The following is a 20,617-nucleotide window of genomic DNA, read 5'->3' as shown; positions in this document are numbered from 1 at the left end:
AAGCCTTTTGCTCGACCTGGCAGCAGCCCGTCTCCTCCTAGTGACCCTCCTCCGGCCCTGTGTTTTCCGCAACAGGTCCAGCGCAGCAGTTAAGCTGTGGCACCACAAGCAGGTAAACTAAAAATGACTTCAAATGACTAGAATCCTGTTAAATGAAAAACTGAGCTGGTTTTGTGTTTAAAATATTCAGGCCCATTTTTACATTCCTTTGGGTACAATCTGACAATCCTTCTTCTGTCCTTTTTATTTGACCATCAGGTGTCTTCCTCTCTTTGTTTCTGTTTCTGTTTCTCTGCCTTCCCTCGATTCTTTCACTGTCTTGTATCAGCCCTGTGCTTCTATTGGCCTATCTATTTCTGTTGAGTGATCCCTCCCCTCTGCCCCACCTACTGCCTCATGTCCTCCCTCTGTCTGTGTAATTCTGCTGGATAATCCTTCAAGGCATCTCAGGTGAGCTGTGTCTGCACACATGCATGGATTATGAGCATGATATTTTGCAGTAACAAGGAGGGATCCCATAATCAGTCTCACTTGTCTGCACAGGGGTTTCATGTCTGGTATAAGATGTTTTAAAGAGGTATGGGACTTATTGTGGGGAGCTTAGTGAAAAAATTGGGTTAAAATATGCAACAATAATTGAACTTTAAATTAAATTATTGAATCCTTGAAAACAACATTTAACAGAACAATCGTGTCTGTTAATGAACACTTCTGGGGTTTTTGATTATATCACATGGTCTTCATGAGCATTTTGCTCAAATTTGCTGGGGCAGGGGTTCCCAGACTAAATAATAAACAAACTTGAAACAACTTAAGCCACCATGGACTAGAGCTGCAATTAAGAATTGATTAGCTGTCAATTATTCAATTAAGACAGTGCATGTAATATTTTTGGATTGTTGACAAAAGACATTTGAGAAGATCATCTTGGGCTTCAGGAAACGCTAAATGCTAATTGATTTTACAGTTTTCTAAAAATTTCATAGACCAAAAAAAACCCCCAATTGATTAATTGGGAAAATAATCAACAAATAATTTGACAATTAAAATAATCATACTGTGCAGGAATTGTCAGCTTCTGTTCTGCAAACAGTATCACTAGTTAAAGTTAGAGCCATGTGCTGTGTAGGTGATTTTTGTAGCTTCCTCTCAGATGCGGGCTGCTTACAGCTGGCTGCTATGCCCAGAAATGTCCCTGACAGCAAGTACATGAAGAGGGCAGAGTCTCTGCAGATAAATACAGTGCCCCACTCTTCTATTTGGTCATAACTGTTGCTTTAGAGGGATTACTTTTGTATGAGTCTATATATTATTCTTCATTTTATTTTTATTTTTTTTATCACTATAAATGTTGTTATTGCTATTAATTGTATTATTGCTATTTTTTCAATGAAAATCATGCTTTCGGTTTCTAACAGGTTACCAAAGTTTTATATATCTTTGGGCTTAACTTAATTTTTCTGTATCATAAAACTTTCATCTGTGGTAGATCAAAGATGTTCCTAAAGAAAAAAAAAAAGAAAAACACAAGACAACATTAAATTAAACATTTAAATAATGTGAAAAATAATCAAATAGAAGTTAAAAAAACATCCTAAATGGAATAAAATGGAATATAGATAGACAACATAAACATTGCAGTGCAAGTTAAAAATAAATCTTTCTAAATTTGTGTTATATGTTGACACACCTATTTTAACCCTACCCTGTCCTGTACATGGCTTCCTGTTTCCATGGGGTTCCTGTCTGTCAACTATGTGTCATAATCTCATTACCTGCAGTTTATTTTGAGCTCCTGACCTGGTTTACATATAGGAATGTTTCAGGTATAATAGCGTTAAAGACTATATGTGTGATACTTTATTCTTGTCCAGCTTTAAGTAGGGCTAAACCTTTTATCAGCTGATGTTGGTCTCTGCTGGCAGTGTTTCAGGGTCTGTTTACCTTTATTAAGAGTGAGCATGCAGACAGGAAATAGATAGCCCTATAACTGCCTTAATTCAGTATGATTTGCAAAGCACTTTTGAACACATGTATAGAATTGTAAAATTAAATGTAATACTTAAACAGTGATCTGGCTGATTGGTTGTGTCTATCTCACATCACTTGCATGTGTAGAAAAGCCTTTTTACTCAAAATTCTGACCATTTTTTCCATTAACTCACTGCTGGAAAGATTGTCTTTTCATTAAACAGCAGTAGAAAGACACAAATACTTTTATAATTGGTCCAACTTATCTGGAGAAAACAGATAAAAAATAAAAAATACTTTGGCATTTGCTTTTGCTCAAGAGGTAGAAAACCTACAACTACCAGAATGCAGTGTGCTGCACCTGCACCCAGCGAACCCAAGGAGGCTAAAAATTGTACACCCAATGAGTAACTGACAGGCAACACTCCCTTTATTTCTAGCGCCGTCTGCTGTAACCCTCCAAGGTTGCAGCGTCAGTTACATTGCATATGTGTAGTACCACATAGCTGCCATGCAGTCAAAGAGCATTTCCTAGCCTTCTTTGAAGAGCCTTATTGGCCCCCAGGAAGCGTGCCAGCTTTGAAGCCAGTTTTTGGAGTTGCCAATTTCAAAGTCCATCACTGGTCCCAGAAACACTTTTTCCCATAAACTTATATTGTAAAAGAAATGTGCAAATGAGTGGAAACTTTTTGGGGGGTTGGCACAATGAGTTGTTTCATTGTCTGGATTTGATCCATTTGGCTGTCTGCTAACATTGTAAAGGTAAAGCAGAAATGCACTGTTAAAACATTTTTATCCTAATTCAGATCTGTGGTGATTCAAACCTGAAGTTAGCCACTCAGCTGGTGGAAGTCTCTGGTGTGCTTACTCTATGTGGAGCACCACGATGCCAAAAAAATCCATGTAATTTCATACCACAGAAATCAAACTTTATTTGGCTTCATGTACCACTGAGCAACTTTCATAGAAATGACCCCCCCCACACACACACACACACTTAACGCTGTATCCATAAATCCATAAACCCACTTGCTCAATTTGTAACACTTTAATCAAAAAGTCCATACATATCCTTGCAGCAGCCATACATATCCTTCATTTTCTACTCTTAACCCTTTATCATTTGTCATGATCAAAGCAGTATGCAGCAGCATGAGCTACAGCTACACACTGCTGCCCCCTGCTTTCCACTATTGCACAGACCTCCATTCCCATTGTTAAAAAAAGAAAAGAAAAGCTTTTAGTCATCTGTACATTATTTATACTTCAGCTTTTGTGTGATTTGATTACTTGATTACTTGATTTTGATTACTTTTGCTGTTAGTTTTTTAGTCAAACTGTATTTGTAAAACACCAATATTTCTTATAAGTGAAAAGAGAATATGATACTAAAACACAGTAAAGCTGATAAAAATGCTCATAAACTATTAACCTGACTGCCTTCAGCCTGTTTTGCCAGTCTTCAAATGCATCCTTCTCTGTGTACGTTTTGTAAATGCTCATGTTTTACATTATTAATGACTTATCACTCCTTCCCTTCCAGTCTCGCCCTATGAGATCCTGAGATGAAATCACATGATGAGGGAAAGAGATACAGTTAAGCTGTGAATGGGGGATGACAGCAGACGCACACTGACTCAGGGACACACTCCTGCTTCCCTCGCTTCACTGTAGTGTTCATCACCACAGCTGCAGTCAAAGCGATGCAAGAGGAGATGAGGAGAGGAGGGAGGATGTTGGAGGGAGGCAGGCAGGGCGGGGCTGCTGAGTGACAGCAGCGGGAGGCAGCAGGGTGAGGAAGCTGCTCAACAGACGAAGAAACAAGGAGGAGGAGGAGGAGAGAGAGAGAGAGAGAGTATATCCACAGGACGTGAGTGCTGGCAGCAGAGGAGGGAGGGGGGCTTCCAGACTGGATAGGCCCAGCGATGCCTTGATGGAGTATGGGCCAGGTTTTAGGATTCTCCCACTGCCGTGAGTCTGCTTTTGTTCTGCTGTATCCATCTGCGTTTTACTTGCAGGAGGTCTGCGTATCTCAGTATACCATTGCTCTGTATATTCCAGCTCAGCATCTTTTCTTGCTAATTGCTGTAAGCATCGCATGTGTTAGCTCAGCCCCTCTCCCCTCCCTGCTACTCTCCATTCCTCTCCCCTACCTTAATAAACACATGGCTGAATGGATGGATGTACTGCAGAGGGAGACCTATTCTGTTGTCGTTACCTCTCATTGATTTGTAGATGTTTGTGTGGTTGTGTACAAGAGGCAGGCATGCCAAGAATACAAGTTCCCTAAAAGCTTCTGTTATACTATCATGTGTGTTTTATTTGATGTTTTTGTCTCACCTGATATTCTCTACAGTTAGATTAAAGTGGTTTATGCTTATTTGCAGTTGATACATGCGTGGAAGAGAATTATGGTGCATTTTTTGCGCTGCCTGGGTGGGTTTATTGGCTAATGTCATGCTGCCTGTCTAATGTAGTGAAGGCCTTTACTGCCGCCAGTTTAGCTCTGTAAGGACATCTGTAGTCACTGACCTACAGTATTCATTCGGTATGAGGAGTGTATGGTTGTCTGTGATTTCCTTAAATAACATAAAGCTCACTTTCTATTACAAAAAGACTCATAACAAAGTGTTGCAGTGTTTCTTGGGGCTTTTTTGTTATTATTCATTGCATATTAGCACACCTACGTTGAATCTTTTGAGATGCACACTAGTAAGATGAATGTGAGGTAGTGGAATAAATGGGTTTACAGTAGGCAGTATCTATTTTTTCATACCTTACTCAAATTCTAAGTTGTTTAATTGTATTTGTGCGCAGTGCTATCGCCAAAAACCAACCTGTGAGTTTCCCAACGCTACATTTTGAAAGTGCTCTTTGCTTTTAAGCAAAAAAAGTTGTCAAAAAAGATCATATTCTTACAACTATTTTCTTTGTTAAACATAGAAACACAGCGGTACACTTTGTGAATTCAAGTTTCTGTCTTTCACTGAACTAAGACTAATATAAGCTTAATTGCCTTGTTAACTCATCATTAAATACACTTCAATCAAAATCAACAGAAACAAAAACAAAATTCACCAAAACTGTCTTGGTTAGTCTTACTGTTCGCCTAGTTAGTTAGTTCACTTTTCCAACAAACATGAGCTCTTGCTGGGTCAAAATAAATCCTTAATATACTGAGTTAGATGTTGAAATATGCTGATTTTACTGCAGTCTCTCTATTTTTGCTAGCCAGCTGTTTACAGTCCTTTAACGTTATCCCCACCACTTGCAGTTGCCATGTTTCTCAGCTCAAATGCCTGTTTTACCAGTAGAGACTGACCTCTGGTGGCACTTGATGTGCACTATTTGCAATATGTCCTTATTACAGCCTCTCGGTATGAGTATAATAGACAGAGGATTGTCTGTATTTTTAATGGAATTGAAAATCACAATCTCATGATTTCTAAATACCCTGATATATGGTAATACCATGACCCCCCCCCCCAAGCCTAGTTTCCATTATGTAAAAGCAACAACAACATATCACCAGTCTTTTGCTCCAGCATGTTTACTAGTAGATTCATGTAAAACTGTTTCTTTTTTCTTCCAGAGGAATATGGCTCTGTGGCATCCACTCCGGACTCAACACCTCCATGCACCGATGGTACGAAGCAGATGTGTGACACAAAGTCTGTTTCATTATATTTATAAAAATAAGAGATTCCTGCTTCCTGAAGCCTTTCTTTTGAGCTTAACATTAGAGGAATACATCAGACATCTCTCTCCTACCTCTAAAACACGAGCACGGGTAAACATAGAAGTACAGTTTGATCAAAGATAGATTTTGGAAAGGAGCGACGTTTATGCTCTCATCAAAGAGGATTTCATTCGGTTTAGATGTCACACCTTTTTTTCCAGACATCAAATTACACACCTGGCTGCTTTCAACTGACGTAACCATTTATTAGGAGCAAAATCACTCTGCTCAGAGTGTGTATTGTTTGTCTTTCTTTGGTCCAGTTTGGGTATGTCTTATTTATTTTTGTCTCCATTCAGGCGGAAACGAGGAGTCCGAGATGTACGAGCTGCAAACAGCCAGGGAGTGGTCTGACGATGAGGTGGGGGGAGATCCAGATGATGACGAGGGACTGGCTTCATCCCCGTCCATCTGGGGCACGCCACGCCAGCACTCCTTTGAGCTGACTTTCTCTTACATTGCCATTGCTGAGGCCGAAGCAGTGGGAGCCTCGCGACACCTTCGTGACCGACGCAGGGGCGGCTCTCGGGGAAGTCGCACCCCTCTGATCCGCACGGACACCCTGGAAACACTGTTGGACTCCCCCGATGTAGATTGGGACCCTCAAGCCTTCCTCAATCAAGAGGAAGAAGAGGAAGAAAGCAGGATGCAAGTGAGGCTGGAGTCAAGTGCGGCACCAAGGAGCGAGGAGCAGAGACAAACTATTACAATCCAGCCCTCTCCCCAAAATCTGGACACAGAAACTCAGGGGAGAGACACAGGAATCCAAAGAGAGGAGCCTTCAAGAAGTCTCACCCAGTCTGACCAAGATCCCTCCCAGTCTTCCCAGCATCAAAGCCCCTCAGAGATAATTCAGGGTGAGAAACAGGAGGAATGTGTTTTATTTGATGTAGTGGAAGACTAAAAGGTGCAGTGTCTGGTAATCCTAATGATGGCCCAAAAATAATGTGCATTTTTTGCTCTACTCATCCAGTGATAGCTTCTCAAAACACACAGGAATAGGCTGAGCGCATGTTTCAAAAAGGCTGCAAAGAACAGTATATGAGCACACACAGCAACATATTAAAACAAGGACCTGTGAAATATCTCTGAAACTTTCCATCTTAGCTGCGTTTCACATTCACATTTCACATTTTCGCCTCCTCTAGGCCAGTTGCACCAACTTCAGATTATACTTTTGCATTAGAACCCAAGAAGTATATAAGTGGATCGAAAGAGAGACCCGCCTCTCTCTCGCTCTTTCTCTCCCAAAATCAGGCCAAACTTTGATCAAACTGTAAAACTTATAGTGCTAATGAAATACGAATCAAGATCCTGACATTGTATTGCAAATTTTTCACCAAAATTTCTTCAGAAACATATTTTGGTTCACTGTTTTGCTGTAGAAGAAGTTGCGAACAGGAGATGGGCGCCATATTGTTTCTTGCATTGTAAAAACCGAGGCCGAAAAAATTCCAAACAAACCGTAAAGCTAAGTAGTGCTTATCAAATATAAACCAAGATTATCTTACTGTATTGCCCATTTCTTGCCTAAAATGTCTTCAGAAACATATTTTAGTGCACTGTGTAAGATGTTTGTTACCAGCTGGCCGCCATTTTGCTTTCTGTGTCAAGCTTACATTATGTCATCTACCAGCAAGAGCATTTATTGGTCCGTTGTGGTGCTCTGTATTCTGGCAGTTGCAAGTTTTCTACCTCTTAATCAAAAGCGAATGCCAGAGCTCTTTTCGTCTTCACTGATCATATAGCACCAAAGTGTTTGTGTCTTTTTCCTGCATAGACAGCCCAGAAAAACATAGTTCCACTGGTGAAATATGTCTGTAAACACACCCAACAGGTCACCTGTTGGTCTGTCAGGTATCTGGCTCAAAGGATGCTTTCCAGATTCATATTACATCTGGTCTTTGCTTGGCTAAATAATATGAGAGTGGTCATCCATCGTAGCACTCGTGATTCTTCATAATTCCTCCCCACTGTCTGCTATAATGAGTGTCAAACCCTGATATGCCAGAAGGTAGTTATATTGTCTGACCTCTGAAGATCGTACATGTCTTTTCTTTAGGCGGACTTGATGTGATGTGGCGTAGAGGCAGATTTTATGACAAGACATGACCACATGGTGCATCATGGCCATGATCTTTCTTTGTGATAATGCGGTAAATGTTTAAGTGTCAAATCACTGGGATGTTCCTATTTATCAATTCTTGAAATTGCTTGGGCCACAGCAAGTAAAACAGACCATAAACCCAGGACAGGTCAGGCATATGACAGGTGATTATTTCATTTTACTTTGGTCAATACTTCATTCATCCATTTAGATGTAAAATGATACGCTGACTATTGCAAGTAAAAATAATTTTAGAAAGGCCATTTTAATATGTAACCAGGAATGCTAATATTGCAAGACTCATAATATCCTGTGGCTGGTTTCCTGACTAAATAACTTCATACCAATATGTAATTCATCAAAATTAAAAAACAATAAAACAAAAAAATATATTATATTATCAGTTAAGCCTTAAATTATCAGATTCTTACCACAGACATTATAGATAGTAAATAGTAAATTAAATTTGTACCTTCTAGAATGCTATTTCTTGAAAAGTTTGTGTAAAAAAAGCGAGAAATGTCTTAAATATGAAACCACAACACAATGTTGCTGTGGTATACTGTGCTTCCAAAAATGTGATTTAGTCAGTAGTTTTAGATCAAGTTGAGCATGTGCAGCAACTCAGTGGTGAAGTCATCATGATAGTGACATCATCTTTTGTTTCCCGGCAGCAGCAGCCTCACCGACCCCCGAGCCAGAGTCTCCCGTCACCAGAGAAACCATTTCAGTCAAGCTCCTCACATCTGTGCGACCCAGAAGCCCGGCGTCCTCGTTGTCAGCTGCCATTGGTCTAAACTCTCAGGAACAGCTGGTCAGCGATCACTGGTTTTCAGCACTTAACCTATCAGAAGACCCGACAGTATGCACTCATATAGCAGGTACAAGCCTCACATCTGCACCTTTAAATATTCTCATTCTTCTGACTGCAGTCCTTCTCCCTCCCACCCCTCTCTCTGTTTACTCTGGTCATTAATCAATACTTAAAATAAGGAAAATATCAGATTTCGCTCAGAGAGCAGGCAGACAAAGATAGACCCCCTCCACAGGAAGTCCTGCCTGTTCATTGTGTCTCCATAGTAACTCTCTCCGGGGGGATTTCAGGAATGATTGGCTAATTGAGGGGATGGCATTCTTGGCATTGGGTGACTTTTTGCACTTGCACACCACCAGTGCTGATGTCAGAATGTATCACTGTTTGACAGACACACACACACACACACACACTCACAGAAAGACAGGTATGTGTTTGTGTGTATATGCAAGTTTTAAGGTACTTGTTTGAAAGAGAGAGCTAGAAATAACATCATATCCTCCAGCTTGAAGGTATTTTAAGTGGACAGTCAGTCAGAGTAGAGCTCGGTCTTATTTTAGTGGATGTGGAGAGTCGGTAAACCCTCAGACCGTTGATGAATGTGTGGTCAGACTGATGACAGAGTTTAGGGTTTCCTGAATAAATAGCACACATGATGCATCTATTGGAGCCTCATCTCTTCTGGTTTTATTACTTGTATTAGGGGCTGCATGTAAAACCATATCGCTTTTTTGGCATTTTGTCTCATCCATCAACTAGTTGTCAAATATCAAAAGCTGGCTGATTTTAGAACTCATTGTATTAGGTGATAGTGTTGTACAGCTGATTGTGTTTGGAGAACATTTTAAATATAAGAGCTCCTTTATTAAAAGAAAAAGTAAATTGATCTGAACTATAGCGCCTTTCTGGTCGTACGAGCACTCAAAATGATTTTATACTTTGAGTCAAATTCACCTATTCACACACTCATGCATGCACTAATGGCCGAGACCACTGTACAAAGTGACACATCATACTCAAATTCTTAGACATTCACACAATTTTAGGCTTCAGTATTTCCCCCAAGGATACTACGCCATACAGACTAAAAGAACTGGGGATTGAATCACTGATTTTCCGATAAGTGGACAACCCACTCTACTTTCTGAGCCACAGCTGCCCCAAAACAATGTGTTTTGTAGAACAAAATGTAAGTTGTCGAAAGCCATTGCCACACATAATATGTGCGCTCGTATCAAAACATTGTAAATACAATGCAATACCAAATCATGCTTGTTGCACTATGCAAGTCATTTTGGGTTTTACCACAATACATCTGTTTTAGCAGTTAACTGCGTACCAATGTCCTAATTTATCGGTAATTACTTCATGTGAATAAGTCTTGTCTAAATTAGCCCCCTAAATCACTCAGTGTCTTTAATTTTTGCAGCGAATCAAATAGATGAATAGAGCAATACAGCATTTACAACTATGAACTAGTACATTAACTCACCCACAGAAAATCAAGCCACTTGTCTATTTATTAGCAATAGTGGCGGCACAGAAAGGTTTGGCTTTGTGACATAACAGAAAAGAAACCCTGGTTCTCCAGTTTCAGGTGCTGGATGGCACACACATATGAGCTCTATATAACTTAATCTTAGTTCATATGAATACCGTAAAATCTTTCTGCTTTAGATTTCCTTAAGTTTTAAGGAGGAAGATCTAGTGATTTTAAGAGTATTATGTGATTGTCATGAATCATGTCTTCATGTGTGAAGTTCTTTGAGTCTTGATGGGAGGTGGGAGGTGCTGCGAACAAGATTATTTTGGGCTGCCAGGCCTTGGGAGTGCTGAGTGAGCAGGGGGTGGCCAAAAACAGCTCAGAGGGGTGAGGGTTGTGCAGCAGGACGGAGAGGGGGACAGAGTGTGAGAGGGATCACTGGAGCAGCAGCCAACATGACCAGTAAAGGTGAGAACATGGGCTTGAAGCGAAAAGAGGATAATTCGAGACAGCAGAGTCCACAAATGTTAACGATATTTAGGTATTTGATTACAATATGAGCTGACTGTTATCTGCTGCAGGTTGTTCTATTTCAGAGAGAAAAGCTTAAGATTTAGGCGTGAAGGGGTGAAAACAGCTCCTCATCTTTGGACTAGTGGTGAGAGTGCTGGACTATCAGGGGACTAAAGGTGGGAACTGAGCGGATTTCTCACTTCACTTTGATCATCTTACAAGCCGAGTCTCTGGAGACGGCAGCGTCCGTCAGCAGGAGGTGTGTTTGCTTTTCACTGATGAGCTGTTCAGATGTAGCAGGGTCGTTTCTGTATCAGTGGCCTTCATTTAAATTAGCGACAGCCATTCGAACAAGTATTAACTGCCCTGTTGTGGTATGCTTTTGGCAGATAAGTTGACTTTGCCAGCTGGGATCTCTTACATTTTAGTGTTTCCTCTTCAGGCTGAAGAGCTGGCACGAGCAGAGACACTTCATTCTGTAGTACTACAGTATGAGATTTCCTGCACACGTGATTAAGATGACATGAGCTGGGTCAAATTAAATGGAAGTTGATGTTAAAATGAGATCATGTCATGCTGTTTAGAAATAAAGTATACATGAGCAATGTGATTCACTTTCATATCGCTTAATTTGCTAGTTGTCACATCGATTGATTGGATTATTCGTTCCTTCATGTGTTCTCATATAAAAAGTGATGAATCTACTGGGTTTTGGGTTGCATTATTGTGGTATAATGTCCCAACTGATTGGAGATAATCACTACCAACTGGTTATTGAGTCATCACAGCTGCTGATACGACAGCTGCACATGAAGCACACTTAAATAACAAATAATGTTAGTAGAACAAGTTTAGTAGCTGTGAATTCTAAATGGCGATAAAAAGAAACAGGATGTCCGAATTTCTCTCTAAAGGCTGATTTATACTCCCTTGATGAACAAAGATATGTACATTACAAACATATGTACAACAACAGCCAACAGTGCCCACATACTTCCATGCATCCTTAATGTAAAGACATTTAGTAGATGGTAGTAGAGAGCAGAGTCAAAGTTTCTGACAATAACAAACGGTGATGTACCTTTTAATAGAGGTGATGTTGTAGACTTGATTTGTGAGGCTATTATATATATTGCGACAGGTGGACAGAGAAGTTTTATCACTATATTACAGATTTGTTCTGTCCTGCAATTTTTAAAATGTCTCTGTGATGTCCAACATTCATATTTTGCTTGAAATATGCTACACTGCCCCATAGTCTCCAGTTGTACAGCTCTGTTTTTTCCCTATCCATGAGCTTTTAGAAAACGTGCACAAATAAGGACAAACGTAGGACAGAAGGCTTCATCCATGTCCATATCTAACATAAATGAGTCTAAAAGGAGCAGTGTAAGAGATTTAGTGACATCCAGTGGTGAGGATTGCAAATTGCAACCAGCTGAAACTTCTCCTGTGTGACAAGCATGAACTTGTTTTTTTTCCCTAGGAGCTGAATTAAACGCAGAGGTCTCTTTTTCTCCAAAACACATCGGCTAGGTGATTACTATAAAGCACTTTCATGTTACAAATCAGTGCTTCTCCGAATCTGTTTGACTCATCGCAGACAAATTGCTAGCCCACCTGCACCTGCTCATGTGTGCTCACCTTCTCTCTCTGATAACTTAAGATCCTGCCATTCAAGAGGTTTTTACTGGGGCCCGAATTATCCTCTTCATCTGTGACCTAAGCTGGTTAAAACACTGAATAAAGCCTTTTTGCGTTAAAAAACTGTTAACTGTGGGGGCTGATGTGAAAACTGGAATGGCCTGTCTTTAGTTTGTCCATTCTGGGCTACTGTAAAAACATGGTGGACTTGATGGATAAGGTCCTGCCCCCTATGTAGATATGAACAGCTGATTTTAAGAAAACAAAAACACAGCAATTCTTTTTTTCAGGCAAATATACATTTAAGAAAAACATACTTATTATGTTATATTCCATTTCTGTATAATATATCCCCTTAAATCCTACACACTGGACCTTCAAGGGTCATAGATAGCACCAGTTTTTGATGTAGCTTGCTTGTTTGACTTTAAAAACATAGTATTTGCTTTGATGCTGAGAGTTAAATGAGAAGATTGTTACTATGTGTATAGGAGAGAGTGTTATCGATGTTCTTATTTAAGGCAGCAAATAAGCATATTCCCCAAAATGTTGAACTATTTCTTCAAAATAAACAACTTCAAGACTTTACAATATGCTCAACGATCTGTATTATTAAAAATGTTATGGCTCCTGTAGTGCTGATGCTTAGTTGCTCCACCACAGTGTGTTTAGAAAACCCTGGGTGAGTTAAGGATAAGTGCGTGAGTGTTTGTAGTTTTTCAATACAGTGGCCATGTTTTTAAATATAGAAGTGTCTTCCGTGTTTCCTTTTTTAGCATAAAGATTGTCCATAGATGCTGTCAGTATTCCAGTTTCTGTGTATTGTTCTGATTAAATTAGGCACCTACTGTGCTGAGCAACCCTGTCCCAGAGTGACAGCAGCACAAACAAACATGTTGGACAGGTGTCTTCCAGGGGCATCATGGGTATTAATATTGTGCAGTGATGCTTATAAATAACCCACCTGCTGTCAGTGCACTCTGTTCAAAGAGGCTTCCCTTTATTCTAATGCTGAGGCTTAGCATTTCACTGAATGACGAGCACAAACAGCCATGCCTGTCTGGCAATGTGGCACCACAAACCCTGAAATTACACAACATGGAATCACATTCATAAAGGTTATGCTATGAAAAGAGAAAAGTGTTGTCTTTAAAATTATGTATTTTGCTAATGTTGTCCACTCTTGTAAAGCACAACTCTATGGACGCTTCAGTATCCACGGCGGCTGTTGCCAGGTGACAAAGCGGGACACCAACAGGGTGTGGAGAAGCGGTTGCTGACGGCCTGATGTCTGTCAGCAGGTGCTGTGAAAGGCTGCATTTAAACTCTCTCCAAGCACTCGCTTCCCTCTTTCATCTGAGGTCTAAATTTAGCCAGAGCCAAAAGCCTGATGGGTCCTCGAAGTTGCTGTGTGTGTTCTCTCAAACTGGAGGCTGGAAATCCCTCTCTGCCTCTTGACGCCCCTCTCTTTTAACTCTCTGGCCTCTCCTCCCCTTCCTATCCTTATGTCACAATGACCGCATCTTCCACATTCTTCCTCTCCTTAGTTCTGTGAAAAATGAAAGATGGACTTGTTGGACCGTAGGGCTGTAGGCTGATTGATGTTGTTGTCAGTTCCTCTGAGTAAACCAGAAGGGATGCAGTAACTCACGATGATGTCAGCTGCATACAGCTAGAAAATATGTGCTTGAATTTTACATACCAACCACGTAAATAAGTTTCTAGACTGGTTAAGGGCCTTTGTCGCTGCAAAATCCCCGATTTTCACATACATTCAGGTTAAATCAATCTATTCTATGAGTCCAATGCCATCTCAGAAGCCACTTGTACATTTCCCCATTGGATTTTATGCCGCTGGGGATAGCTGAGGTCAGCGGCATTATGTTTTCAGGTCGTCCATCCGTCTGGTACATTCTTGTGATTGCGATATCTCAACAGCTCCTTGAAGGGATTTATTCAAATTTTGCACAAACTTTCACTTGGACTTAACGATGAGCTGATTAGAATTTGGTGTTTAAAGGTCAAGGTCACTGTGACCTCATCAGTTGCATTCTCAGAAACACAATACCTCATGAAAATCTAGAGGGAATTTCTTCAAATTTGGCACAAACATTCAAGTAGACTCAACGATAAGCTGATCAGAGTTTGGTGTTCCAAGGTCAAGGTCATTCTGACCTTGCATCCATCTCACCTTTTTGAACACATATCTGAAGATTGCCTCAAGGGAGGTTCTTCCAATTTGGCACAAACATTCACTTGAACTCAATAATGAACTGATTAGAATGTGTTGGTCGAAGGTCAAGGTCACGGTGACCTCATACAACATGTTTTTGGCCACAATTCAAGAACCTTGGGTGTCCACCTTGAAACTGTGCTGATTGTATAGATCTTCTGGGTTCCCAGGAGAAAGATTTGTGTAAAGCGTCCATGTTTGTACAGACATGGATGTAAACTGTAAGTGCAACTTGACTGCTGTACGGAGACGTGGTGGTATATCTAATTCTATTCTATATATTATTACTCCATCCTCTCCAGTGTATTCATCACTATCACTCTTTACATTTCTCACCTTCCTGTCTTAATGTTTCTCTTCTCTTCCCCTTCTTTTTCCTTCCTCCACTCTCCTCGTCTTTCAGTGATGGATCTGATCTACTGGAAGGACACGGAGCGAACAGGCATGATCCTAACAGGGTTAGTGGTCGGCCTGCTGTCCCTGTTCCAGCTCAGCATCATCACCGTGATCTCCACAGTCTCCCTGGCTGTCATGTGCTTTACCATCTCTGTGCGCATCTACTACCAAGTTCTCTACATCCTCAGCTGGGGCGATGGAGAACACCCCTTCAAGTAAGATCCTGATTTATTTTTTAAGAACAGTGGATGTTTCTCTCTCCTTTTCTTTGTTTTTCTCCAGCTTTTCCAACAAGAATGAAGAGAGTGGTCAAGATAGGGGAAAGAAAATGACACAACACACAGAGGCAGATTAGCCCCATTCAGTCACAGTGCATAAATGTTTGCCAAAACCAGTGCTTGAGTTTATTTGGCCAGGAGCCTCTACTCCAATTTTTCTTCCTTTGATTTCACAGATTTCCTGCCTTTTAAAATTCAACCTTTATTTTACTATGCTTACATCCCAATTATTAAATATTTTGTGGCTCCAATTATGGTTATTAATTGGTGGGCGTTCTATCAGCATGGTTATATTGAGGTTAAAACAGTTACATCATTGTAAAAAAAAAAAAAAAAAAAGGTTTGTTGTAATAGGTAAGTAAGTTCCAGGGTGAGTAAAAGTAATTGGATCACCTTAAGTGTGGATTTGATTTATCACCCATCCAACACAAAGACAACTTTTAATATTTATTGATTAGTAATATGCCTTCCTATGTATGATCAGACAGCAGTGTAGACTAAATACCCATATATATATATTTATATATTATATATTATAAAATTATAAAATTATAAAATTATAAAATATATTATATATTATATATTATAAAAGCCTGTTGTTCACAAAGCATATTGAAAAGCTTGGGCCTTTTGACCTCCGGACACTGAAAAGAGTGACAGGAGAAGATTTATATTGGGGCTTGAAGGATTGCAGCCAAAATGTATGAAGCACTGTTTTGTTATGCATCATTACTTGGTGATAATTTCCAGCTTCCTTTTTCATGCGTGTCATGTTTTCTTGTTGTTGCCTGGCTTTCTCTCAGGTCATACTTGGACCTGGACATCAGTTTCAGTGGCGAAGAGGCTGACCTTTATATGCAGAAAGCCATCGTCATGACTCTGTCTGCTGTCAACTCGCTGAAGGGACTCTTCTTTGTTGGTAACCTCCTGGAGTCCATCAAGGTGAGCTTAGCTAAGTAATGAAAGTGGGGGGGGGGGGGCTGTTCTGTCTCATAGTAACCCTCTTAATGACCTGTCCTCAAAGATTTGCTCCACCCTGTACTAGATGTCTCCTCCTCCTCATTAACCCAGACATCAGTCCGTCTCTACATTTTTTCATTTTGCTTCATCATCTGTCATCTTCCTCTCTCCATCATCCCAAGCGTCCTTCATTACTGGAGACAACGACATTGCCATGCCGACCGTCTCTCTCATTATAATGGCTCACAGCTGACAACTCTGCTCCTGAATTAGAGCAATATCTCTGATGGCAACTGTCAGCCCCAATGACATATTTTTGGTAAATCATGTGGAAAGCAATCGGTCCCTTTGGAAAAATCCTTTCAAATTAATTTGAATTAGTACTAAAGCATAAAAAAAGAAGCAGTCTGCCTCGTCTTTCTCATCTCTGCTTTTTATTCAGCTTGTGGGTATGCCTCTCCTGCTAGCAGAGCCAAAGCATTATGTTGATCAACATTACATGGAAATTGACCTGTCAGTATCACTTGTAATCATTCGAAGTATGTTGCCACAGTCTTTATTTATTCTAGACTTTTTAGTTTGTGTCAACAAAATGTGCAGTAAACATTTTTGCATATTTTTTAACAGTGCTTATATGACCCAGGGCCCTTTTTAAAAGATATATAGGGCATGGTCTTAAATAGGGTTGTCAAACGTACAACCCGCAGGCCAGAACTGGTCTGCCAAAGGCTCCAATGTGGCCCACTGGATCACTTCATGTAAAATGCTTTTTCCACCCTCACCAGAACACAAATCTCTGAAAAAAAACAATGAATACTTATTTTGGTCATATTTAGAGATATTGAATTTGATCTGGAAGGCAGGGGGTAACTTAAAGTGCTTCCCCAATAGCTTCCACTTTGATGTGGTGTCCTGATGCGAGCATTACCACACAGGAATGGATATCTATGGAAAAATGCACATGTAATGACAGTGAGTAGCAGACTTACTGACTGTGAAAAAACTGAGACATATTGTTGAAATTGCACAGATTTTTAAATGTTTTCAGAATGTTCTTCTTTACACTAAAGCAAAGGGGAAAATTTGGATGTGTTGTTATTTAGGGGTCATTATGCAATAGTTTGCTGGTCCAGCCCCTTGAGATTAAATTGGGCTGTATGTGGCCCATGAACTAAAATAAGTTTGACACCCCTGGTTTGAAGTGCATGACCTTAGTGCATTTACAGCATATCCAATTTGACTTTTGCTTGTAAAACGGCGCATAATGCGAGTGAAAATACTGCGCCATTCTGACTCACCAGGTTTTTGTTGGTCAGTGATGCAATTGCTTTCGGCTGCCTAAAAATAGCAATGTGCAAACAATTCCCATAGGCGCAAAAATGACCACACCTACATTTGCTATTTTTACATTGTGGCTGCTGGCCATGAAAATGACAACTGTGTTGATGTGAAACTAGCTGTGACAGTTGCACCGCGCTGTGTGTTGCTTTATCAGGAGTGAAAGACAGGGCCCTTTAAGGTAAAGTGAGATGGCTATTGGTCATAGCATAGCTTGTTCTACCTGTAGCTCCCTGCTTCCAGTAGTACGTGTGTTGAAGTCAACAAACTTAAATTAAACAAAAGCATCTGCCAAATAAATGTGTTGTCTTAATGCTAAACGTGATATGCAGTATGAATATTTGTACTAATATACACAAGCTATTTTCTTAGATTGCTCTATTTTATGGAGTAATTATATATTAAAAGAACATGGTAGGAGTATCAGAGGACACTATATTTTGAAAAAGAATTGTGCTGTTTGAAGTTAATTTTTTGTCCTTTTGATAATTAACTTACAATACAATTATATTATTTATTTATCTATTTTGAACAGTTTTTCAGTTGACAAGTAGTCAGGATCTTGCAAGAAAACATCAGCAGCACTTTGTGACCAGGCAGGCTTTACACATTTGCATTAAATGGTGAGTCAGTGTGAGTTGAGTTGTGTGTGTTGAGCTCCCCTAAATCCCAGGACCTCCCAGTCTCAACCCTGACCTGGCCGGTATGTGACATGACACACAGGAGGAGGTACGCAGAGATGCCTGGGTTAGGCTGGAGTCTGAGACAGGGGTGTCCCATATCAGGGCTACACTGGATCCCGTCCACAGTACAGTGACACCGAGAGATATAAGGGGAAACACAGAGACCCATATTGGGAGTCTCATACTTGAAACTCTTTCCTTTCTTCATCAGGGGGAAAATTATGTCAGAATGGATCATTTTGCAGGAAATGATGCCACACTGCTGCATGATTTAATCATTTCTGCAGACATGCACACATTGTTGATGACAGTTAAAGAAACTAACTCTCTTCTCTTTCTCTTGGTCTTAGTTCCTGGCTCTGATGTACCTTGTGACATACCTGGGAGACCTGTGCAATGGCCTTACTCTGCTCATCATCAGTAAGAAACAAATGTCACTGCTGGAAATACAGAATCTATTAACATAAAGTGTGGCTGTCATGTTAACTGCTCTGTGTTTCTCCTCCAGGTGTGATCGCTCTCTTTTCTCTGCCACTTTTCTACAGACAGCGCCAGGTAATTACTCTCTTAATTCACTTTTTACACTGTCACTTCGCTTCATATCCATTAACATGTATTTTCTGTTACTTCACAGGAGCAGGTGGATATGTTCATTGCAAAAATCCAGGCCAACATTGACAACGTCAAGGACACGTGAGTATGGCGCCACCATCTGGCACAATGTTACTATTAACACTGGTATTTTGCAGCTGAATCAGTAACATAGCTTGTATGGTAATGGTCTATCTGCGATTAAGATATGTGTGAACTTTTATGAAAATAACTTTGTGTCGTGTATGTATAAACTGTCACTATATTCTGAAAGAAGTCCATGAAACAACGACCATGGTGCAAAAAAACAGTCAAACTGTCAAACTAGGCAGCGCTGATCAAATACGAATCAAGATTCTGTTTCCGCATCACCTTTTTATCATCATAAATGTTTTCAAAAACATATTTTAGTGTTCTGTTCAGCTGTGAAATAAAAAAGTTTGTGACCCGGCCATCGTGTTGGCACTGGTCGACCAAAGAACCAAACACCATCCACCTGCTGGTCCAGGTTTCATATTTCTTTCACCTTCTCAATTCATATTTGATCAATGCTAACTAGCGTCACAGTTTGACAGCAGTTCACAAGCAGTGACATTATCGACAGCTGCGTATGAGAATCCTTAATTCTGATTGTTTTGGGGTTTTTTTATTCACATGCAGTAGAGCCATTAGAAGCTCTACAAGACAACAGAATAGATAGAGGAATATGGTTTTTTTTATCTGTCTGTATGATGTATGTAAATACAGAGAAGTAAATATAGCAAATATGAAAACCATTACTTTTTAAGGAAGCTATCAACTACAGCTTCAAGTGTACTGTTGGCTATTGGCTACTACCTGGTGGCATATTAAAATGCTCAGAGCCACCATAGTATCACTGGGTACTACAGACCCTAAATTTATTGACCTGCACAAGTCTCAACTACTCTGCTGTCTCTCATCCACAGCTTTCAAAGACTTGCCCATGGTGGTGGCCCTCCTCCTGACCCAACTCCTGGTGGTGCAAAACCCAAAACCCAGTAAAGACTGATGGCAAGAACTTGAAGAAAAGCTCCCAGAGTTGCCGGCTGTCACTCAGATGTCTTACCCAGCAGTCTGTGCTCCGAGCTCCAGAGAACAGAGCTCCAGAGACTTGGAAAGGGAAGGGAGGTTACTTAAACGGACAATGATGAGGCTCACGCATGGTACTTTATACTCTATATACTGTTTCTAAGTCATGGGGGTTGGAGGTTGGGGTTGGGTTTAAACTTAAGGTGAAATCAAGGTGTATGAATCCTGGATGAGACTCTCGCTGCTGACGTCGGAGATGGAAAGATTCAACGACACAGCTTGTTGAACTTGACCATCCATGGAAGTATTCCCTGTTTTTAATATGTACCAATGACTCAAGAAGTGTCTTAGATGGGTTAGATATGTAGTCCAAATTAAGGCACTAAGACCAGGAATGGGACGTTCCCACACTGACAGCTACTCACCTGAGGAAAAAGTGAGCTGTTAAGGTGAAAACCAGGGGTCATCATTACTCATGGCAGCATTAAACTGGCAATTAAAGATGCATGTGTCAGCACATGTACCTTTTCTGAATGCATATTCATCCTCATGACTGTGTCTGTGTATGTAAGTGTGAGTGAGTGTGCGCATGTGTGTGTGTGTGTGTTATTCCTGACATACAGCTTGCTGAAATGAAAATGTTACCTAAAAGCAATTAAAGTCACATTTCTTCTTTATTTTCCAAAACTGTCTGTTTCTTCTCATCCGCACAAACATTCACTTTCATTCACACGGGTATTTTATTTTATTTTATTTATTTTTTTTCTTGGTCATGTTTTCTCATGTCTTACATCACCAGGAAGTTGTAGCTTATTAT

At 40.3% G+C, this 20,617-nt stretch overlaps 1 protein-coding gene across 3 annotated transcripts; it reads left to right on the top strand.

Annotated features, from left to right (window-relative positions):
• The first annotated feature begins 23 nt into the window (after positions 1-23).
• On the top strand, positions 24-20,487 carry rtn2a (reticulon 2a). Of its 3 annotated transcripts, none has more exons than XM_042487402.1 (10): positions 24-112; positions 5,564-5,617; positions 6,010-6,567; positions 8,492-8,698; positions 14,908-15,115; positions 15,982-16,120; positions 18,510-18,579; positions 18,668-18,714; positions 18,794-18,852; positions 19,698-20,487. In XM_042487402.1, the coding sequence occupies exons 3-10, from the start codon at positions 6,030-6,032 to the stop codon at positions 19,771-19,773; spliced, it is 1,344 nt and encodes a 447-aa protein (XP_042343336.1). In that variant the 5' UTR covers positions 24-112; positions 5,564-5,617; positions 6,010-6,029; the 3' UTR covers positions 19,774-20,487. The 3 variants fall into 3 exon arrangements, with proteins under 3 accessions (XP_042343336.1, XP_042343335.1, XP_042343334.1); XM_042487401.1 differs by lacking the exon at positions 24-112 and adding an exon at positions 3,878-3,942 and having other exon boundaries at positions 8,495-8,698; XM_042487400.1 differs by lacking the exon at positions 24-112 and adding an exon at positions 3,878-3,942.
• The last annotated feature ends 130 nt before the right edge of the window (positions 20,488-20,617 follow it).

Source organism: Plectropomus leopardus, chromosome 5 (genome assembly GCF_008729295.1).
Source record: "Plectropomus leopardus isolate mb chromosome 5, YSFRI_Pleo_2.0, whole genome shotgun sequence".
Lineage (NCBI taxonomy): Eukaryota > Metazoa > Chordata > Actinopteri > Perciformes > Serranidae > Plectropomus > Plectropomus leopardus.
Note: the sequence above shows the minus strand (reverse complement) of the source record. Positions and strands in the feature narration are given on the sequence as shown.

What these genes read in the sequence shown, in the direction of transcription:
- rtn2a (XM_042487400.1), top strand. Translation starts at nt 3,912, where the DNA reads ATGGGCCAGGTTTTAGGATTCTCCCACTGCC. An exon ending in CCTTACTCTGCTCATCATCA is followed by an intron (nt 18,580 to 18,667) that starts GTAAGAAACAAA and finishes TTTCTCCTCCAG; the next exon opens with GTGTGATCGCTCTCTTTTCT. An exon ending in ATTGACAACGTCAAGGACAC is followed by an intron (nt 18,853 to 19,697) that starts GTGAGTATGGCG and finishes TCTCATCCACAG; the next exon opens with CTTTCAAAGACTTGCCCATG.